This window comes from Hyla sarda, chromosome 6, assembly GCF_029499605.1.
Source record: "Hyla sarda isolate aHylSar1 chromosome 6, aHylSar1.hap1, whole genome shotgun sequence".
Classification (NCBI taxonomy): domain Eukaryota; kingdom Metazoa; phylum Chordata; class Amphibia; order Anura; family Hylidae; genus Hyla; species Hyla sarda.
In genome coordinates this window covers 119,677,572-119,699,514 of record NC_079194.1, presented here as the reverse complement: position 1 = coordinate 119,699,514, position 21,943 = coordinate 119,677,572, and the positions used below count along the sequence as shown (strand labels likewise).

Below are 21,943 nucleotides of genomic sequence, written 5' to 3'. Positions count from 1 at the left end.
AAAAAAAAATAGCCAGCATAACAACCAAATACCCGGGTGCATACTGCTGTGGCAAATAAAACATACACAAAAAGGGTGAAGTTGCAGGAATATAGCTGTTTTTATTTCTTCCTTACCATATCCAGGGGCCCCAAGCAGGCTAGAAGGGGGCAGGAGGGCCCTTAATCTCGAGATCACAGTTGTCAGATCTGTATCAGACATTTATAGCTTTACAAGCTCAGGACAAATTATATATTTTAAACTAGAATTTTTATTTCCATTTACATCTATCATTTTTTTTCTGTCCCCAAGATGAAATGTAAGCATTTATTTCTGTGAGACAGAGGTAACATATTTCTGAATGTCCCCAAGCTGGGCTGAGAATGTGTCATGTTACCCTCTCTGCAAATTCACGCTGTAAGAGGACTCAATCCGGTATGTCTGTGGGGCTTCCGTTTAAAATTACAAAAATATTCAAAGAGGAAAGTAGCAGTTGCATAGCAAGGACCTCTGTGCTCCATAGCGGTGTCCAGTATCCTGTGATCACAAGCGGCCTCAAGAGGAGGCCATCCATTGCTTTACTTTAAGCCTCTATCGGAAGCCAGCTTCCCAGTGATGTAGAAAAGGAGTGGTAGGCAGAGAGCCAACGGGCAAAATAAAAGACAGAGGAAACAGCATTTAGCTACATGTCCTGCTTTCCCAGGGTGCCAATATTTCTAGAAATGGACAATTTAATTCCTCCCCTTTCTTTGTGTTTTTGGATATATACTGGTAGTTTTTTTAGGCACTGCAGTCTAGGAAGTAACATGGAGCGTTGGGAGACAAAGAGAGGTTCCAGGTCTTGTGTTTACATTGGTTTCCACACACGGGGTTGTTCAGGGAATGAAAACATCAGACTGAGACTTGGTCTCTGCAGGCAGTCTGGATCTAAACCAGCACTGGCTGATGATCCTGTAGGTGTTAACCCGTACAGTGTTTCTTCCAACAGTCAAAGGGTTAACACCAGCTGTTCGATAGCAAAAAATAATAATAATAATGCTGACAAGTTTTATTTTTTGTGTTAGTCATGTAACAGAATTTAGACTCACAAATGCTCAGTGATTTAGGTCATTGATGGGAATCACAAATCGGTGCCAGATCTGTTGCACAACTGCTGTTGATCAGTGAACTACACGGACCTGCTCTATAGGTGTCATCATATGTCCATCATTTTGATGGAAAAAGAAATGCTGCATTCAGTGCTACTCTTTCCATCAAAACAAAAGGAGGCTCCTCACTGCAGACACCAACATATCATATTGATACATTATAGCAAGGGCCCATTCACACTGTGGAATTTCCGAGCAGAATTTCTAGCTAAAATTCCATGCAGAATTTTTGTTTCACAATTCTACCATTGACCCATTCACATGTTTATATTTTCAGCAGAATTCAATTTCTCTGAAGCTTATTTCCGTGGTAAAATTCTGTATTAAATAAGCGTAGATTCAGCGAGTGAAAATTCTGTAGTGTGAACGGGCCCTAAGATTTTGAATGAAAGAGAAAATAATATTATTTGTATGATTTAGAAGAAAATCTATTGACTTCTGACTAGGTTTGGCTTGTTATATATATATATATATATATATATATATATATATATATATCGTCCTGTGTTCTTTTATAGACCTTTGTAATACTTTTGCCTGTGTTTAAATATATATCCAATATCTCAAGGAAGTAGACAGGACCTTGACAGTACAGTTCTCCAATTAGATTTTGGGAAGGCAGCCATTTATTTGTGTTATCCAAGACCAACTGACATTACTTTATCTGGGCTATGCTTGACTACATTTTGGTGTACTTTTTTTGATGGTCAAAGAGGGACACTTTTGGGTCATTGTCTGAAAGATCTTTTTTTCAGGGATAGCTACATTCTTAAATCATTTGAATTCATAAATTAGTGCATAAACCAGTGAATATATATTGTTTTCTAATGAAAATTACACCATCTGATAGAATAATATGTAAATTGATGTCTAATAGTGCAGTTAGGAAATAGATAACTTCTGGGGAAAAATAGTAAGTGCAATAATACACATCTGTTTCTCAAGTCTAAAGTAGGAACATTTAAAGCAGTACTCAAGTGGGGGAAAACAATCATGTCAATTGGCTCCAGAAAGTTATACAGATTTGTAAATAACTTTTATAAAAAAAAATCTTAATCATTCTAGTATTTATCAGCTGCTGACATCTCTGTTTGTGTCAGGAACTGTCCAGAGCAGAAGCAAATCCCCATAGCAAACCTCTCCTGCTCAAGAGAGTTCCTGACATGGATAGAGTTGTCAGCAGAGGGCACTGTGGTCAGACAGGAAGAACCAACTCAACTTCCTTTGGAGCATACAGCAGCTAAGTACTGAAAGGGTTACAATTTTTTTTTTTTTTCAAATTCAAAAAAGGTTTTATTGAAAGTGGTAAAAGAGGCATCACAAGCAATAGGTGAGCAACAGGATAAACAAACTTGTAAGAGAGAAAGGAGTCCGGTGGCCAGAGTAGGCCCAATGGACAGCAGCTAAACAATGCATAAACACATGACATGTCACAGCAGCACGGATGTAGGAGGTAGGATTGATACGGAAACCCAATGAGAGGGAGATCACAGGGATCTGCACCTCTGGGAGGAACAAAACTGTACCCATGGGAGCCAAGTGGCCCCAACACGCACAGCGTCATCAGGATGAACCGACATCAATTCCTCCATCTGACGTGAGTTGGCAACTTCCGCCATCCATTCGTCCAACGTAGGGGGGTCAACAGACCGCCACTTTCGAGGTATCACTGCTTTCGCGGCCTGAAGGAGGTGCCTCGCCAGAGACTTCTTGTATTTAGCCTGAGCCATGGAAAACATAAACAGTAGGGCTGCAGCAGGAGTGGGGGGGACACAAATCCCAGTGACCTCTTGAACAACCCGGAGGACCGATTGCCAGAAGGGGATGAGTTTGGAGCAGCTCCACCAGATGTGCGTCATAGTACCCTCCTCCACTCCGCATCTCCAACACACACTGGGGACCGAGGGATACCAGCGGTGAAGCATCGCTGGGACACGGTACCAGCGAGTGAGAATTTTGTAGCAAGTCTCTTGGGCTTTGGTAGCCACCATCGCTTTATGGGTCAAAAAGAAGCATTTGGCCCAGGCTTCAGGAGAGAACGTCACTCCCAGTTCAGCCTCCCAAGCCGTGCAGTAAGCAGGCACAGCATGCGAGCGCTGGGACAGCAAAAGATCATAAAGAACGGAGATGGAGTGGCGGGGGTACGACGAGGCCAGGCACAGGCGCTCAAAGGGCTGCAGGTCCCTATGTAAGTCAAAATGGGCGGGGATGGAGGAATAGAAATGGCGTAATTGCAGATAGGCAAAGGGGGCCCTGGTAGAGGAAGGGTACTCCTCCAACAAAACTTCCAAGGGTTTCAGGTGGCGCGCTGCTAGGACGTGTCTAAAGCGCAAGGGGGCAGACCGAGTAGCCCCAAAAAAGGGGCCAGCAGAGGAGGCTCCAGGTGGGAAGTCAGGGTGGTCAGTAGGGTTACAATTTTTAAATAGAAGTAATTTATAAATCTGTATAACTTTCTGGCACCAGTTGATTTGAAATTAATTGTTTTCCACCGGAGTACTCCTTTAAGGAGAAAAGAGAGGGAGAGGCACTTGGGTGAAAAATAGGGACTGTCCCTCCAAAAGAAGTACTCTTATGAGGTATGCTTAGGTATTCCCATGAGAAAGACTTGTTATAAAGAGGCCTGAGAGGACCTAGTGGATATGTAAATCTTGAAATATTATCTGTTATATACAGTATATTGCTGACATATTCTACTGATGTAGTCAATACTGATAGTGGTCCTTGAAGTTACTTATATTAATTAGTTCTGGGATGATCATTGGAAATGAAGCAAAGTCCGCAACACAATGCACCCATAAACCTTTCAAAGTAGTGCAATCAGTGTCAAGCTGTGCCAACTCATTCCCCCTAATATCTGAGAAATAGCACCCATGGTTGTTTTTTGAGTCAGACATCCACAAGGGAAAGCATTTCAGTATTTAACAGTTATGCCTTTTACCACTACATACACAGCGCCCATGTGTTCCCTTGGTGACTGGTCGCATGACCATGCAGTAGGGTCTGACTAGAACCAAGAACTATGACAGTGACAGCTGTCAGGGTAGTTTTCATCTGTACCTGGGACTGCTATAACTGTCTGTTCCATAGCAACCAATCAAAGCTCTGCTTTTATTTCTAAAATAAAAAGATGAGCTATGATTGGTTGCTATGGAAAAATCAGACAATTTTTGTGTCAGACGGAGATAAATTCGGAATTCTGATATTAACTATGACCTGCCATGTATTAAAATATAAGAATGTAGTCCAAAGTTACAGTTGCTAAGGAAAGACCATTATACACTGCTCAAAAAAATAAAGGGAACACTTAGATAACACATCCTAGATCTGAATGAATGAATTAATCGTATGAACTACTTTCGTCTTTACATAGTTGAATGTGCTGACAACAAAATCACACAAAAATTATCAATGGAAATCAAATTTATCAACCCATGGAGGTCTGGATATGGAGTCACACTCAAAATCAAAGTGGAAAACCACACTACAGGCTGATCCAACTTAGATGTAATGTCCTTAAAATAAGTCAAAATGAGGCTCAGCCTCATTTTAAGGCTGAGCCTCAAAATGGTGGTGGATGTTCTCCTGAGGGATGTCCTCCCAGACCTGGACTAAAGCACCCGCCAACTCCTGGACAGTCTGTGGTGGAACGTGGCGTTGGTGGATGTAGTGAGACAAGATGTCCCAGATGTGCTCAATCGAATTCATGTCTGGGGAACAGACAGGCCAGTCTATAGCATCAGTTCCTTCCTCTATAGCATCAATGCCTTCCTCTAGGAACACTCGTGCCACATGAGGTCTAGGATTGTCTTGTATTAGGAGGAACCCAGGGCAAACTGCACCATGATATGGTCTCACAAGTGGTCTGAGGATCTCATCTCGGTACCTAACGGCAGTCAGGCTACCTCTGGAAAGCACATGAAGGGCTGTGCGGCCCAAACCGGTCATGCTGGAGGATGTTGCAGGCAGCAGAACATTCTCCACGGCATCTCCAGACTCTCACATCTGTCACGTGCTCAGTGTGAACCTACTTTCATCTGTGAAGAGCACAAGGCACCAGTGGCGAATTTGCCAATCTTGGTGTTCTCTGGCAATTGCCAAACATCCTGCACGGTATTGGGCTGTAAGCACAACCCCCACCTGTGGACGTCGGGCCCTCATAGAGTCTGTTTCTGACTGTTTGAGTGGACACATGCATATTTGTGGCCTGCTAGAGGTCATTTTGCAGGGCTCTGGCAGTGCTCCTCCTGCTCCTTGCACAAAGGAGGAGGCAGCGGTCCTGCTGCTGGGTTGTTTCCCTCCTATGGCCTCCTCCACGTCTCCTGATGTACTGGCCTTTCTCCTGGTAGCGCCTCCATGCTCTGGACACTACGCTGACAGATGCAGCAAACCTTATTGCGCTCGCATTGATGTGCCATCCTGGATGAGCTGCACTACCTGAGCCACTTGTGTGAAAGCACCACCAGCATTCAAGTGACCAAAACATCAGCCAGGAAGCATAAGAACTAAGAAGTGGTCTGTAGTCACCACCTGCAGAATCACTCCTTTATTGGGGGGTGTTGCTAATTGCCTATAATTTCCACCTGTTGTCTGTTCTATTTGCACAACAGCAGGTGAAATTGATTGTCAATCAGTGTTGCTTCCGGAGTGGACAGTGTGATTTCACAGAAGTGAGATTGACTTGGAGTTACATTGTGTAGTTTAACCCCATTTGGACCTTATTATTTTTACGTTTTCGTTTTTTCCTCCTCCCCTTCAAAAAATCATAACTCTTTTTTATATTTTCACCCACAGACTAGTATGAGGGCATGTTTTTTGTATGACCAGTTGTCCGTTGTAATGCCATCATTCACTTTATCATAAAATGAATGGCGCAACCAAAAAAATACTTTGTGTGGGGAAATTAAAAAGAAAACCGCAATTTTGCAAATTTTGGAAGGTTTTGTTTTCACGCCGTACAATTTACGGTAAAAATGACATATGTTTTTTATTCTGTGGGTCAATACGATTAAAATGATACCCATGATTATACACTTTTCTATTACTGTTGCGCTTAAAAAAAATCGCAAACTTTTTAACCAAATTAGTACGTTTAAAATCCCCCTATTTTGAAGACCTATAACTTTTTCATTTTTCCATATAAGCGGTGGTATGAGGGCTAATTTTTTTGCCGTGATCTGTACTTTTTATTAATACCATATTTGCTTATACAAAACTTTTATTAAATTTTTTATTAATTTTATTTGGAATAAAATGTTATAAAAAAGCAGCTATTTTGGACTTTTTTTTTTCCGTTCACGCCGTTCACCGTACGGGATCATTTACATTTTATTTTAATAGTTCGGATATTTACGCATGCGGCGATACAAAATATGTATATAAAAGAATTTTTTAAAACTTTTTGGGGGTAAAATAGGGAATATGGGACAATTTACGTTTTTATTGGGGGAGGGGGTTTTTCCCATTTTTTAACTTTTTTTTTTTTACTTTTATTTTTACACTTTAATAGTCCCCATAGGGGACTATTTAAAGCAATCACTCGATTGCTAATCCTGTTCAGTGCTATGTATAGGACATAGCACTGATCAGGGTTATCGGTGATCTTCTTCTCTGGTCTGCGGGAAGGCAGATCAGAGCAGAAGACTCCCGGAAGGCAGCAGAGCCAGGTGAGGGGACCTCCATCTGCCGTGCAGGATGATCGGATCGGATTGCCGCGGCAGCGCTCCGGGCGATCCGATCATCCTGCGATCCAAGCATCTGCGATGCTGCAGATGCCGTGATCGGTATTGATCATGACATCTGAAGAGTTAATGGCGGACATCCGCGGGATCGTGGGTGTCCGCCATTACCGGTGGGTCCCTGGCTGCGATCCACAGCCGGGACCTGCCGCGCATGATGCCGGCATCGCTCCGATGCCCGTGGTTATGCTCAGGACGTAAATGTACGTCCTGGTGCGTTAAGCACCACATCACCAGGACGTACATTTACGTCCTGCGTCGTTAAGGGGTTAAGTGATCCCTTTACTTTTTTGAGCAGTGTATGTTGATGGCAGGTCCTTAGACTTGTGTGTCAAATGTAGTCTATTGTGACTATGTTCTGAACGTATATATGCTCCCTGTACAAGACGTCAAAATGTGGTCAACTACATGGAATAATTCTAATTACACTACGTGTAGCCATTTAAGTCTACAGGCCCATTGGCATCCCATTTTGACAAGATGCAGACATAAAGCCCGATGGAGGGCACAAATTATGTGAATCCTTACTTTAAATGGCCACTGTACATACTTTGGTCTATATGTCTATATACTCTAGTGCTCTGTGAAACCTTGATGTTCCTATGAACCTCTTTAGAGATTGCCTAGTCCATGTCAAAAAGAGATATCACTACTCCAGTGTTGAGTAGTTGTAAGGGTTTTTGGAGACTATACATGTTTAGAAGGTTTGGAATGACCACTATTCCCAGTAGTAAAGCACCCAAACATGGGGAAGACATCAAGCTTCATTCAGAGGTCACAAGCCAGCTTAGGTAACCAGTGGAATATTTTTTTCAGGCCTTGTTTTGTGTGAAGCCCTTCCTATGCAACACGTGGTGATAACATCTTGGGTGATTAAATATTTCCCTAGCAACTTCTTAAGGCACGACATAAAGTTGTGCATGCGCGTATCTTTGCATTTTATTTCACGCAAATCCTTTTCCTCATGCAGCCTATTTGTTTTCCACCAATTCGTCTCCCACCGTTTAAGGAGCTTAGCAAAGGTTAAACAAGGTATTAAGCAACATTAAGACATCAGAACATGCCGCATTTTCCTCTCTTTGTGCCACAGTAAAAAGCAAGCATGTTGCATCAAAGACAATCAAAGGCTTGTTTGAGAATATTAAGTATCTGTGCAGCTGTGCTGTGAAGAACCTGGGTCCTAGTAAGAAGATGCCTGTTTTTCTTCGTCCTAATTCGCTTTGTTGTGATGACAACGGAGAACAAACCTGATTTCAAGAAATGAAAAATGTAATCTCCTTATCATTTGAAAGCAAGCCGCACATTTGTTTATGCACAATGTATGCTGCATAAAAGTTTCAATAAAGAAGCTCTCCATTCTCCCCTGCACCGTCTTATTAGCACTTGTGTTCCATTCTCTCTTCCCACTCCTGTTGATTGGGATGTGCTTCCAGGCCAGCATGACACAGGACCAAACAATGCAGAAATGGGGGTCAGTCTCAAGTAGCATATATCTGGGAGAAGTTGGGAAAATGAAGCGCAACTGGCACCCTCCTTGCACCCACTTCAGATGGAGAGTGTTGTGCACCAGATAACAGCCAGCAATTCCTGGACCGTCCTGCTGTGCTAAAGAACAGCAAGATCCCTTTTAGCATTGACATGTCATAGTACTGGAATGTAGTCAACCTGCTAAATAGATCTACTGCATTAATAGGTTATGGAAAGAAAATGGTTAACATCATATTTTACACACGCCAATGCCTTTGTTGAATAAAAACTATGGTAAAATGCAATATGCACATTTTGCATATCACATTTACATACACACATTTACATAAAAAAAATAAAGGAGCACTTAAACAACACAATGTAACTCCAAGTCAATCCCACTTCTGTGAAATCACACTGTCCACTCAGGAAGCAACACTGATTGACAATCAATTTCACATGCTGTTGTGCAAATGGAACAGACAACAGGTGGAAATTATAGGCAATTAGCAAGACACCCCCAATAAAGGAGTGGTTCTGCAGGTGGTGACCACAGACCATTTCTCAGTTCCTATGCTTCCTGGCTGATGATTTGGTCACTTTTGAATTCTGGGGGTGCTTTAACTCTAGTGGTAGCATGAGACGGAGTCTACAACCCACACAAGTAGCTCAGGCAGTGCAGCTCATCCAGGATGGAACATCAATACGAGCTGTGGCAAGAAGGTTTGCTGTGTCTGTCAGCGTAGTGTTCAGAGCATGGAGGTGCTACCAGGAGACAGGCCAGTACATCAGGAGACGTGGAGGAGGCCAACGACCCAGCAGCAGGACCGCTACCTCCGTCTTTGTGCAAGGAGGAACTGGAGGCACACTGCCAGAGCCCTGCAAAGTGACCTCCAGCAGGCTACAAATGTGCATGTGTCCATTCAAACGGTCAGAAACAGACTCCATGAGGGTGGTATGAGGGCCCGACGTCCACAGGTGGGGGTTGTGCTTACAGCCCAACACCGTGCAGGACATTTGGCATTTGCCGGAGAACACCAAATTGGCAAATTCGCCACTGGCACCCTGTGCTCTTCACAGATGAGCAGGTTCACACTGAGCACGTGACAGACGTGACAGAGTCTGGAGATGCCGTGGAGAACGTTCTGCTGCCTGCAACATGACCGGTTTGGCGGTGGGCCAGTAATGGTGTGGGGTGGCATTTCTTTGGTGGGGGGAGGGGGCGCACAGCCCTCCATGTGCTTGCCAGAGGTAGTCTGACTGCCATTAGGTACAGAGATGAGATCCTCAGACCCCTTGTGAGACCATATGCTGGTGCAGTAGGCCCTGGGTTCCTCCTAATGCAAGATAATGCTAGACCTCATGTGGCTGGAGTGTGTAAGCAGTTCCTGCAAGAGGAAGGCATTGATTCTATGGACTGGCCCGCCCGTTCCACAGACCTGAATGCGATTTGAGCACATCTGGGACAACATGTCTCCCTCTTTTTATGTGATTTTGTTGCCAGCACATTCAACTATGTATAGGCAAATGTATTTTATACGATTAGTTTATTCATTCAGATCTAGGATGTGTTATCTTAGTGTTCCCTTTATTTTTTTGGGCAGTGTTATATAAATTCTATTTAATTTATTTATAACAGTTCTGAGTGTGGGCGCCGGGGCTCATGATTTCACGGCCACGCCCCTCCTGATGTCATGCCATGCCCCCTCAATTCAAGTCTATGGCATTCACTCCCCCTCCCATAGACTTGCATTGAGGGGGCATGGTATGACATCACGAGGGGCGTGGCCGTGACGTTACAAGCCCCGGCACCCGCACTCAGCGTTCGGAACAAAATGTTTTCGAACGCTGAGGCAATAGAGTACCCCTTTAATTCGGTTGACACCTCTTTTGTTAGGGCCATTTTTTCTTTCAATCAGCCAGGTCCCACATCTTGGTTAGTTCTGTAAGCACTTTCCCTTTTAACTGCAGACGAATTAGTATTTTTGTACTTAGCCATGCAAATTACAATGACATTCTACAATTGGTTTCCTTTTACTTGATCTGGGGAAACATCTGCCATTAATTAAAATAATTTACTCTCGTTTATTTGAGGTATGTTCCATGAAGACAGAATGTACAGCCATTACCCCTTGGCGTCTTTCGGTGCACATATACAGTGGATGACAGAGAATGCATGGAGGAAACATATTCAATATGCAGTGGTTGTCAGTATGTTGTAGCTGACACTATGCCACAGCTGTTGAGATGGGAGTGGCTCATTTAACCACTTAGATACCACAGTCAACACAACCGCACCATCTTAGCATTTAGACTCTCTAATGGAGTATTGCAGTATATTACGTAAGTAATCACATGATGAAATCCACCTAGGGAGACCCAAAACATGTAAGTATTAAAAACAGAAACATTAGGTTAATCCCCTTTCTCTTACAACAATCTATATAATAATTTAAATTTAAATCAAAGCATCCCATTATTTATCCCACATAGTAAACACAAACACCTAAAGAACAAGCTCTTAAAATAGAAAAGTTATGGCTCTAAGAAGACAGGCATGAATAAAAACACAAAAAAGTCACTGCCACTAGTGGCTGTTGCCCCATGAGATTTAAGAAACAATAAGGTGAGATTTATGAAAACCTTAGCAAAGGGAAAGTTGACCAGTTTCCCATAGCAACCAATCAGATTGCTTCTTCAGATTGCTACAGGGCCTTTAAAAAAATGTAAGTAACAATCTGGTTGCTATGAGCAACAGCACCACTTTTCATCTGCACAGGTTTTTTATAGATCACCCCTTATTGTCATACCTGTGATTTCTGTATTTTCAAAATTTTCCTGGGGCCGTAGTCTAAAATATGTAGATATTATGCAAAATATGAGGATATTGGAAACTATCAGTGCCTTAAGGACGCAGAGCATACATGTACGCACTGCGCCCGTGCCCCTTCTATGACGCTCACTCAGGAGCTGAGCACGCATCATAGCGGGATGGTCCCGACGGCTATCAACAGCCAGCACCCGTGGCTAATGCTGGATATCACCGATCGCAGGGATGTCCGGCATTAACCCATAAGACGCTGTGAACAAAGTTGATTGCGGCATCTAAAATGTAATAAAAACGATCAGTGGGGCTGATTGGGCTATTCCCGATTAGGGGTGGGCTTACCTGCCTTCTTACTGTTCGATCAGTGCCCCTGTGCTCCAGTCAGTCATGGCAGGCTGGAGCAATCGAGCACTGATCACACTGATCAATGCTATCGTATGGCATAGAATTTAACAGTGTGTGCAATCTAAAGATTGCATGTAATAGTCCCATGTAAAATATCTAAACAAAAAAAAACATATGTGGTTAAATATACGTGCGTAAATGTATTTTCGGTCACTTTGTATACCCTAAAAATTTTTGGAAAAGCAATCAAAAAGTCCCATCAAAACAAACAAGATCATAGTGCAAAAATTGAGCCCTCACACATCTCCATATGTGGGGGGAAAAAAAGTCATAGGGGTCAAAAGAGGACAATTTTAAACATACTAATTTTCATACAAAAAGTAATAATTTTTTAAAAGAAGTAAAAAAACATCAAACCTATACAATTGGGGTAACATTGTAATTGTATGGCCCTACAGAATCAAGATTGTGTCATTTTTACCAAAAAGTTCACTGCGTAGAAATGGAAGTCCCAAAAACTTACAAAAGGGCATTTGGTTTTCAATTTTTGTCCACAAATATATATATTTTTTGTTTTGCTGTAGATTTTGTGGTGAAATGATTGATGGTATTACAAAGTAAAATTGGTGGTGCAAAAATCAAGCCCCCATATATCTCTGTAGGTGGAAAATTGAAAGTGTTCTGATTTAAGGGGAATACCTACCAAAGAGGCAGTATATGTAGCTTCCATGATACCCATAAGTACAATGCGCCCAGCTCAGATTAAGTCCCTTTTTATTATAAGCTATGTAAACCTGCACTGTAGCATTAGCAAACAAGGGAAAGGGGTAAGGGGACATCTCGTGATGATGTTTAAGGACACAGTCTTATGTCCCTTGTAACTGGCATGTAGTTCAATGTTTCTTACATGAGCCAGATATCTAGTTTAATTTGTACATTAATAAGATAAAAAATGGTCTTTATTTAATTCTCCAACATGTTTCCACATGTATAACTTTTGGTCACTGTTATAAATGTTTGAAAGCCCTTGTAATGTAATGAATGTGTATGAAGTGTGGTGCAATGAGAATCTCGGTAAATGCAACATACAACAGGAGCAGTTTTGGTTTCTCGCCATTCTCTTGTTTGTTTTCATGTTGTCTTGGCTGGTGTAAAACTGATTGTTTCTAATAGGATTACTTAGATTTTATTTTCTAAGTAGGGACATCAGTTATACAAGTCATTTGCTTGTTCTAACAACACACTCTATGTAATGACTTAAATAACAAAGGTCAAGTAAAATGCCTTCCACCTGTTCCTCATCCTGTTCACATTGTATGGGCTTCAGTCTAAAGACTCTCATTTTTACAGAGACTGGTCATACTTTAAATAGTAGAAATTCTAAGGGTAAATAAATGATAGATCCCTCTTCCAATCTCATTTACGTGCACTAATTCCTCAGGCATTGTTGCCCACAGGAGTTAAGCAAACAGCGTAGCTTGCAGGGCTACGTCATTTGCGCAGCTCCCATTAAAGTCAATGGGGGTTAAGCCAGGTCAGGTCAGGTGTAGTGTACTGCTCTATTGGTACTCTGTCCTCGGTTCTCCTGTACTGCATTTATTGTTCTGTTCTCTATTTGTGCTATATGTGCTGTATTTCTTCTACTTGTACTATGTGCAACCTTTAAAGGGGTGTTCAGGCTATGGACATCTTATAGCCCTTTGGATAGGGGATAACATGTTTGATCGTGGGGGCCTGCTGCCGGGACCCCCCCGTGATCTCCATGCAGCACCCAGCATTAAATAAGGTTCAGGAGGAAAAAGTTACAATAAGAAAATAAACACAAGAACAAGGGGACACACTCTGATATTATTTAGGAGAAGAGAGCAATGTGAAAAAATATTATTTTTACTTAAAGAATAGTAGAAGCTTAGAACAAACCAGCAGATAAATCCAGTGTCAATTTAAACATGTCTGTGATAAACATGTATCTATCTTAAGATAAATAATAGGAAATAATGTAAGGGAAAACTTGATGGACAGGTGGCGTTTTTTACTGCTGACAGTCTTAAATTATTATTTGTTAGGGCCCATTTACACTACGTAATTTCTGATGCGAATTTTCTCTTCAATTCTGCTCGGGAATTCTGGTGTAGCAGCCTAGCTTTGTTTACAATAGTATCCTACTGCAAAGGTCACATTGCACAATTTCCTCTGTGGAAATTCCCAACCCATCAAAAGAATGAACTCGTAAATACATTGCAGTCTATGGAGACAGAGAATGTCCAAGCAATCCTCACACTGATCCAGTCGGCACCGGCATATCTCCAGGCGGGGATTCCATACTGTGAATGGGCCATTACTGTTCTCTCTACCTGGACGCGTTACTTTATTTGTACTACATGTACTTACTGGCCTATGCCAGTACTACATGTTCTGTACTACTCCATGTCTTTGCGATATGGACTTTACTGCATAAATTGTACTGCTCTAGATCTATGTGTCCTGTACTATTTTCTGTATGTTCTGTACTCTGATCTACCAGTTCCAGGATGAGCTTCTGTTGTGGCAAACAGGTGAGGATAGTCTTATTTTACTGTACAGGATCCTGTCCTCAATGAAGGAAACAATGCACCAGCTTTCACAAGCATCTTCTCAGTTTTATATGTAAAGACTTATTCTTAGCATCTAGTGACGACCGTCTATACGGTTTACGTGGCCCTTTGGTCAGGAGAGAAGTCTATGGGAACACAGGAAAGAAAAGTCCAGTGCTTTTTATTATGATCTTCTCACTACTAAATATGTCCTGAAACGAGGAAAAACAGCATGACTTTAAATGGTGTGTAATGTATACCCAGTGGGACCCCATTACTGTGCAAATTATCCGAAACCCCTTTAGAAATGGCTTGGTTCTCAGTATAGGACACAGAGGTTAGCCCAGCACTAGGGAACAAGCGTGTTTTTTAGTCTGGCATCTGACATGAAAGTGACGCCGGCAATTGGAAGCAATTTGCAGAACGTTTGATGATTCTATTAATTATGGCACCACCAAACAGTGCTTGGGAAAGTTTTGTTTTCTCGCATTCTTCTGTGATTGCTAGCAGCGAGAGCCAAATCTGAGGACTTGTTTCTCTGGGACACTCAGCAAAGACCATTGTGTTGTGTGTCTGAATAGCCTTCATCCTTCTTCGGCTCCAGCCAAGTGAATAGAAGACCTCTCTACACTAGCAGCGTTTACCTGCATACATGATTGCAGAATGCTCTCTGGCATCCAGACAAGGGTGATCTTGGATTGATTTTGTGAGCACTGCTTGCCAGGAGTTATGTGTTTAATACAACTTTGAATAAGTGATGATCTGTATGACTCCTACTGTAAAATTCTTTATAATATTAAAAAAGAAAATGTTTTAAGTATTAGAAATTTTGATTCCCACTGATTATAATGGGGTATGTTTTTTTTTTTTTTAGAGGAGTAAATAAAGCATTCGCTAATTTTTATCCTGCTGTACTGCCATTGTTTTACAACGACCGGTCTACTGCCGGGACATAATGGCAGTGTGAAAGTAGCTTTAAAGGGGTACTCCGGCCCTAAGACATCTTATCCCCTATCCAAAGGATAGGGGATAAGATGTCTGATTGTGGGGGTGCCACCGTTGGGGACCCCGCAATCTCTCATGAAGCACCCCGCTATCATCACCCTCACGGAGCAAAGATCCTATCAACACTGGTTTAAGGAACAGGATTTTTGGTGTGTCCCAACATTGTAACATGTTCATTACTGTCAAGTGATAGCTGTTGTGGAGCTAAAGGCGTGCTCTTGTCCTCTGTGTGTTTGTACACATAGAGATAGGCAGGATATTGCATTTCTTTCTTTGTGACACAAACCCCTCTGAATTTAATCCGCTAACAAAATAAAGTAATTGTTCAGCGGAAACAAAAAAAATCTATTAATGTTTTCTCTGACTGAGCGGCACAGCCAGGACTTAATTAATGGCAGATATTTTTTCACTGTGTATTCAAGCCCGCGCAGTCATTGTTCAGCAGAGATTAAACCGTAATGTAAGTTAAACAAGACTTCCATCTAAAAATACCCGTCAGCTCCAGCTATTAAGTAGCCAATGTCGTCTTCAGTGACAGATCTATTTCCCTTCATTTCCTTGCTCTCAAGGAACGTCAGGCATGTATCGTGTAACGCAAGAATTCCACGGAGAGAGATGGAAGTCAGATTGGGCTGTGTCTGGCTCTTGGGCACTGGCTTTTAGGAGCTTGGTCTCAGTCAGCCCACAGACGTTCTGGCACCATGGAGAAAAGAGAGCGTTCAGTACCGTTTTGTCAGGCTGTGATGCCATTCACTTGGTGAGAAGCAGGAGCTGTGGGATTGGGTTAATGTGCATTGATTGAATGGACCACTTTGGAAATAACATGGGTTACATTGTATCCTCATGTACACAATTAGAAGCTTTGTAAAATCTCTTTCCTTACTGGGTCCTGTATATTAATTTCTGATGCTCATTTTAGAGAGATGAGTTTTCATTGAGTAAAATGATAGGAGACCTTGATTTATACATCAGTTTTCAATGACCATAAGAAAGCCATATGTGCAAAGGCAATATTCACATAATTGATAAGCAGTGGGGTATCTTGGCCTTGTCAGATCTGCATTTCCTCTGTTGGGTAGAATGGTATACCCTGCTCCACTGTTCTGTCTGTTAGGGTCACAAAGAGTAAATGTAATGATCACATTATATGTCAGGGAGATCTGTTACAAAATATTCTTTGTGGATCCTGTAAATACTGACCTTATGGTGCCAGTGCCAACGGAGGATGACCCAACAACTTACCATGACCATAATATCTTTATGAACTCGAGTTCTGAATTGATAATATGCCATCTGCACCTTTTAGAAATAATCCTTGTTGGCTAAAACCAATAAGAATAAAACAAATGTTTTCTAGAAAAAATACAAAATGGAAAAGTAAATATAGTAGTGGATTGTAATTTACAGTAATGATTTACGTGGGAAGATAATTGTACACATAAATATACAGTCTAAATTTTTTAGTTTTAAAAAATGTACTTAAATCCAAAATATAGTATTCATGAACATTTTGAGTATCTATAGAATAAATAGGGGAGGGTGTGGAATAAAAGACACTTATAATACAGGTTATATTGTAATAAAAAAAAATTCAAGCAGAAGAAATGGACAAATCTTTGGATTGTACCAGTATGTAGTAGATTTTTCTGCATACCATTTGAAAGTGAAGTCTAGAATTTTATTTTTCGAAGCCATAACAACCTTTAGAGACAAGTAGAAAACATAAGGAACTCTTTATTTTTTTTTAATACCGAAGGGTTAATTGTTGTTTATTTCAATACACTTCTAACACTACCAGCAAGGACAGAGGATGCCTCTACCCTTACATACAGTTACCAATACCCCCTTCACGTCTATGTAATTGAGCAAATCACCTGGGTTCGTAGACCTCCTGTCTCCAGCAAATCGTGAGCATCGGAATCTTTTGTCATGTTCTGGAATAGGAATGCCTATCAGAGTTTCAGTATGAGGGCAGTGAGGCTGATAAAGTGTATGAGATAAGGTTATGTGACACCAAAGGTTTCAGCTGACTGCAGCACCAGGTACACTTCTTGGGTTCTGTCTTCTTCTATCGGAAAGAGAAGAGCTTGGGTCCAAGACTGTTGCTCCTTGACCCAACATCTCTGCAATTCTAGACACTTGCTGCGTCTTCTCGTCTGTCTGTTGATAGCACAACCAAGGAGCGAGGAAGAAGCAAAGAATTTAGATGAATGATATTAAAAGGAATATGAGAACGTAGCACAAACAACCAACCCCTCTTAAGAAAAATGCCATTAGCCCTGAAATGTCTTTTTACTTTATACCAAACATCTATCTATTATAATTACTTGTAATAGAAGTAACTGGAATAGGTTATGACCATAAAGGAGGCATTATTGTACTTTACAAGGGAATGTATAATTTGCGAAAAATGCTAAGCAGAGGGTAGCACCTTGGTTTTAGTTACTTATTTTATATACAGATTTAGTGTATATAGTTTATGTTGTCATTTGTTTTTGAATTTGCAAGCCCTTAAAGGGGTACTCCGCCCGAGACATCTTATCCCCTATCCAATGGATAGGGGATTAGATGTCTGATCGTGGGGGTCCTGTCGCTGGGGACCCCCGCGATCTCTGCTGCGGCACCCCAGACTTCGCTCCATGTCGGATGACTGGCAATGCGGGGAAGAAGCTCATGACATCACGGCCACGCCCCCTCAATGTAAGTCTATGGTCTACTTGCATTGAGGGGGGCATGGCCTGGACATCACAATCCTCCGGTGCTGCACCCACCACTCTAAATGAATGCCAGGTGCAGCAGGGAGATCGTGGATGTTTCCAGCCGCTGGACTCCCGCGATCAGACATCTTGTCCGCTATCGTTTGGATAGGGGATAAGATATCTAGGGGCGGAGTACCCCTTTAAGGTTATACATTTGAGTTTTGCTGATAATGCACATTTCCTTTAAGCCAACTGTATGTTCCAGCTTGCACAACGGATTAAAATCTAAGGTGGCTGAACCTCAAATTTCTGCTGCAGATCAGGAGTAAATTCACACTAGAACAGTAGGACTAATTCTTGTCATTTCCATCTGAAATAAGCCACTCTGGAAATTTTCCATTGCATGTGAACAGGGTTGCTGAAACACTATTCCCATATGTTGAATTTCACACAGGTTTTGGGGAAGAATTGGAAAAAAATATATAATAATAATGTGAACATGGCTTTAGATACATAACTGAAAATTTCGCCACTTTGTTAAAAAATGACATTACTTATCTTCTCCTGACCTTTTGTTACAGCTGGTATTTTGGTATGTTCACGTGTTGATAAACTCGCAGTGGATTAACCGCAGTGGGAAATCCGCTGCAAGTTTTCTTACCATTCACTTCAATGGGTGTGCAGGAAATTTGCAGATTGCCAGCAGACCAATTGAAGTGAATGGTAGGGAAACTTGCAGCGGGAAACCAGCTATGAGTTATTAAACACATGTATACTCTCTAATGTACAGTGTCTGTTGTAATCTGTAGGTAAAAGCAATATTTTGACAGTTTTTGGGAGTAATTTACCAGGCATAACACTTACTGTACATAGGACTTAATTCTGCTTTTATTTTGTTTCAGATGGTCTTAAGCCAGAAACAAAGCAAGTTCTTGGAGGTTCCTCAAAAAAGAAGACCAAAGCAGGTAAAGGAGACGCAGAACTGGCCAAGGAAGAAGAAAGTCGAGCAGACAGTCAACCTATACTCATCACATTGGCCTTCAAAAGATACGTGTTTGACCCACAGAAGAAGATGATTCAGTCTTGATTCCTGATCTGGTGACATTTAAAATATTCACTTGAGCATTTCTGGCCCTGACAGGACTGTATGTAAACGTAAATTCATATAAATTTTTATCTGAAATAATTATTTTTAGGATATATATTGTCAAAAACATATGTATATCGACAGATAGATATACATTATATGATTCCTTTAATCAGGCAGTGACCAAATGCAGGATTACATTGAAAAAAAAAAGACTGTTCTAGATAGGAAGGTATGCAGCCTAATAAAGATGAGTGTACAACCCAAGAAGACAACTGCAGCATGTAAGGGAGGATCCTGTGACTGTCCACATCATTGGTTGCATGCCGATTCGTTCACCTTGCTGGACTATAAGGCGATGTTTACACACTGGCGTGTGGATTCTGTTTCTAAATTTTCATTTTCATGTCCTGTATCCAGTAGTGAGCGGGATATTGTATATCTTATTTGCATAGTGTAGAAAAATCCTCTTACAAATACATGTTAGATTTGCCATAGGCAAAGCCCAAATGTGTGAATATACCCTGAAGTCCTTGTGGATTTCACCATATTAATGGGGGAGAGAGATAAGTTAAGGCCGGGGGTGAAAGAAATGAGTTAATGCCAGTGGGGGAGAGAGATGAATTTTGCCAGGCCCATGTGGTGCAGCTTTTATAACTGGGGATTCACAGGATCAGACTGATCAATATCCAGCTTGTCCCATTTGTGCTATGCCTAACAGTTTGTTTCCATATACATTGAAAGGGATATCCAGCAATAGAAAAACAGAGTTAATTATTTAAAAAAAACAGCTCTACACCTGTCTCCAGGTTGTTTGTGATTTTGCAGCTCAGTTCCATTGAAGTAAATGGAGCCAAGTTGTAATACCACACCCAACCGTAGGATAATTTAACAAAGCTTGTATATCAGTTTTCTGTTATATAAAAGTAGCTTATTTTTGCACATGCCTCATATGCACAAAAAATGTTGCTTTTTCCCCCTTGAACACCACTTTTGCCACTTGGGCAGGGCTTAGTAAGAGTGGCTGTGGTTTTCATTAACAGGGTGGATTTACTATAACTTGCATAAGTGTGCCAGAAATACTGATACAGTTCATGCATCTGTCGCTTAATACATTTGGCACAGTTCACTCTGGCAGAGATTGACTTAAAAGGCTACTCTGCCCCTAGACATCTTATCTCCTATCCAAAGGATAGGAGATAAGATGTCTGATCGCGGGGGTCCCATGGCTGGGGACCCCTGCGATCTCCCTACTGCGCCCGGTGTTTGTTTAGAGTGTCGGGTGCAGCGCTGGAGGCTCGTTATGTCACGGCCACACACCCTCAATGCAAGTCTTTTGGGGGGGGGGGGGGGGCGCGTGATGGCCGCCACACCCCCTCCCATAGACTTGCATTGAGGGGGCGTGCCCGTGACGTCACGAGCCTCCTCCCCGCATCGCCATTCATCCGGCACAGAGTGAAGTTCGCTCCATGCACCGGATGTCTGGGGTGCCGCAGCCAAGATCGCGGGGTCCCCAACGGCGAGACCCCCACGATCAGGGGCGCTTTAAGGCTGACATATAAAACATCAGTAAATTCCCCTTTAATGTTTTCGTGGATTAGCTCACAATTAGGCCTCATCAGTAATAACAGATCAGTGGTTTCATGGTTGTTACAATGGTATGTGCAGCCATACACCTGAATTATGCAACATTGGGATCTATTTGTGAAAAGGATTCCTATGTAAAATGATTCCAATCATTGCAAGTATCTTGTGCCCAAGAAGTGAAAAATATAGAAATTGGGTTTAAATGAGGGCAACTTGTTTGGCTGCTCTTACACGGTGCAGTTTTTGCTGCAGCTTTGAAGCCAAAACCAGGGGTGGATCATAATGAATTACATAATATACAAAACCTATTCTATTTCTTCTTTTTTGTCACTTTGAATCCATTCCACACCAGCAGAGGATTTAAAAAAAAACTGTAGAAGTAGCATCTGTTCTTTATATTATCTAATTCATTATGATCCATACCTGCCTTATGTCTATGGGCAGTTTTATTGAATGCCAGATTAATAGAATTGTATTAATAATTTTATTATAATTGGATTATTATGCTTTCTTAAATACAATATAAAAAGAAATTGTGCTTACCAAAGATGAATTGTTTAAACTTGCATGCTTTACTCCTATCAGAGGCAGAAATAGTTTTAGGCTTAAAGGGGTTTTCTGGAATAAAAATAAATAAATAAAAACTTTATTCCAAATCCTCAGTTCAGGTATATTCTCACCATTGAATCCTCAGAAAATGATGTATAATTTTTTCATCAAGATAAACAGTATGACAACCACAAAGTAAAGTCTTAATGTACACCAGTGTTCTCAGTTCACTATAACTCATCAGAGCTGGTTTCCACTCCTTAAGTCCACCATGCAGACAAGTCATAAATGTGCATCACATGTTAAAGGGGTACTTCACTGGCCAGCGTTCGGAAGTAAATGTTCCGAACGCTGTTTTCATACTGCGGGGGTCGGCCACGCCCCTTGTGACATCATGATCACGCCCCCTCAATGCAAGTCTATGGGAGGGGGCGTGAAGTACCCCTTTAATGGTATTCCAAAAGAAGTTAAAGGGGTATTCCAGGCCAAAACCTTTTTTCATATATCAACTGGCTCCGGAAAGTTAAGCAGATTTGTAAATTACTTCTATTAAAAAATGTTAATCCTTCCAATAGTTATTAGCTTCTGAAGTTGAGTTGTTGTTTTCTGTCTAACTGCTCTCTGATGACTCACGTCCCGGGAGCTGTGCAGTTCCTATGGGGATATTCTCCCATCATGCACAGCTCCCGGGACGTGACATCATCATTGAGCAGTTAGACAGAAAACTTCAGAAGCTAATAACTATTGGAAGGTTTAAGATTTTTTAATCTAAAAATTTACAAATGTGTTTAACTTTCCGGAGCCAGTTGATATATATAAAAAAAAGGTTTTGCCTGGAATACCCCTTTAAATACAACAATCTAACATTTATTATATCTTATATCTGTACCTGACTATACTAAACATGACACAATGGTCACTTGTTGCCTAAATAAACAAAAA

At 41.4% G+C, this 21,943-nt stretch overlaps 1 protein-coding gene across 2 annotated transcripts in view; it reads left to right on the top strand.

The window, feature by feature from the left end:
- Positions 1-21,533, top strand: part of EEFSEC (eukaryotic elongation factor, selenocysteine-tRNA specific) — a 232,824-nt gene extending 211,291 nt beyond the window's left edge. For both annotated transcript variants that reach the window (XM_056524840.1, XM_056524841.1), the window contains exon 7: positions 18,681-21,533. In XM_056524840.1, coding sequence (XP_056380815.1) covers positions 18,681-18,865 — 185 coding nt within the window. In that variant the 3' untranslated portion in view covers positions 18,866-21,533. The remainder of the gene's footprint in view (positions 1-18,680) is intronic.
- The last annotated feature ends 410 nt before the right edge of the window (positions 21,534-21,943 follow it).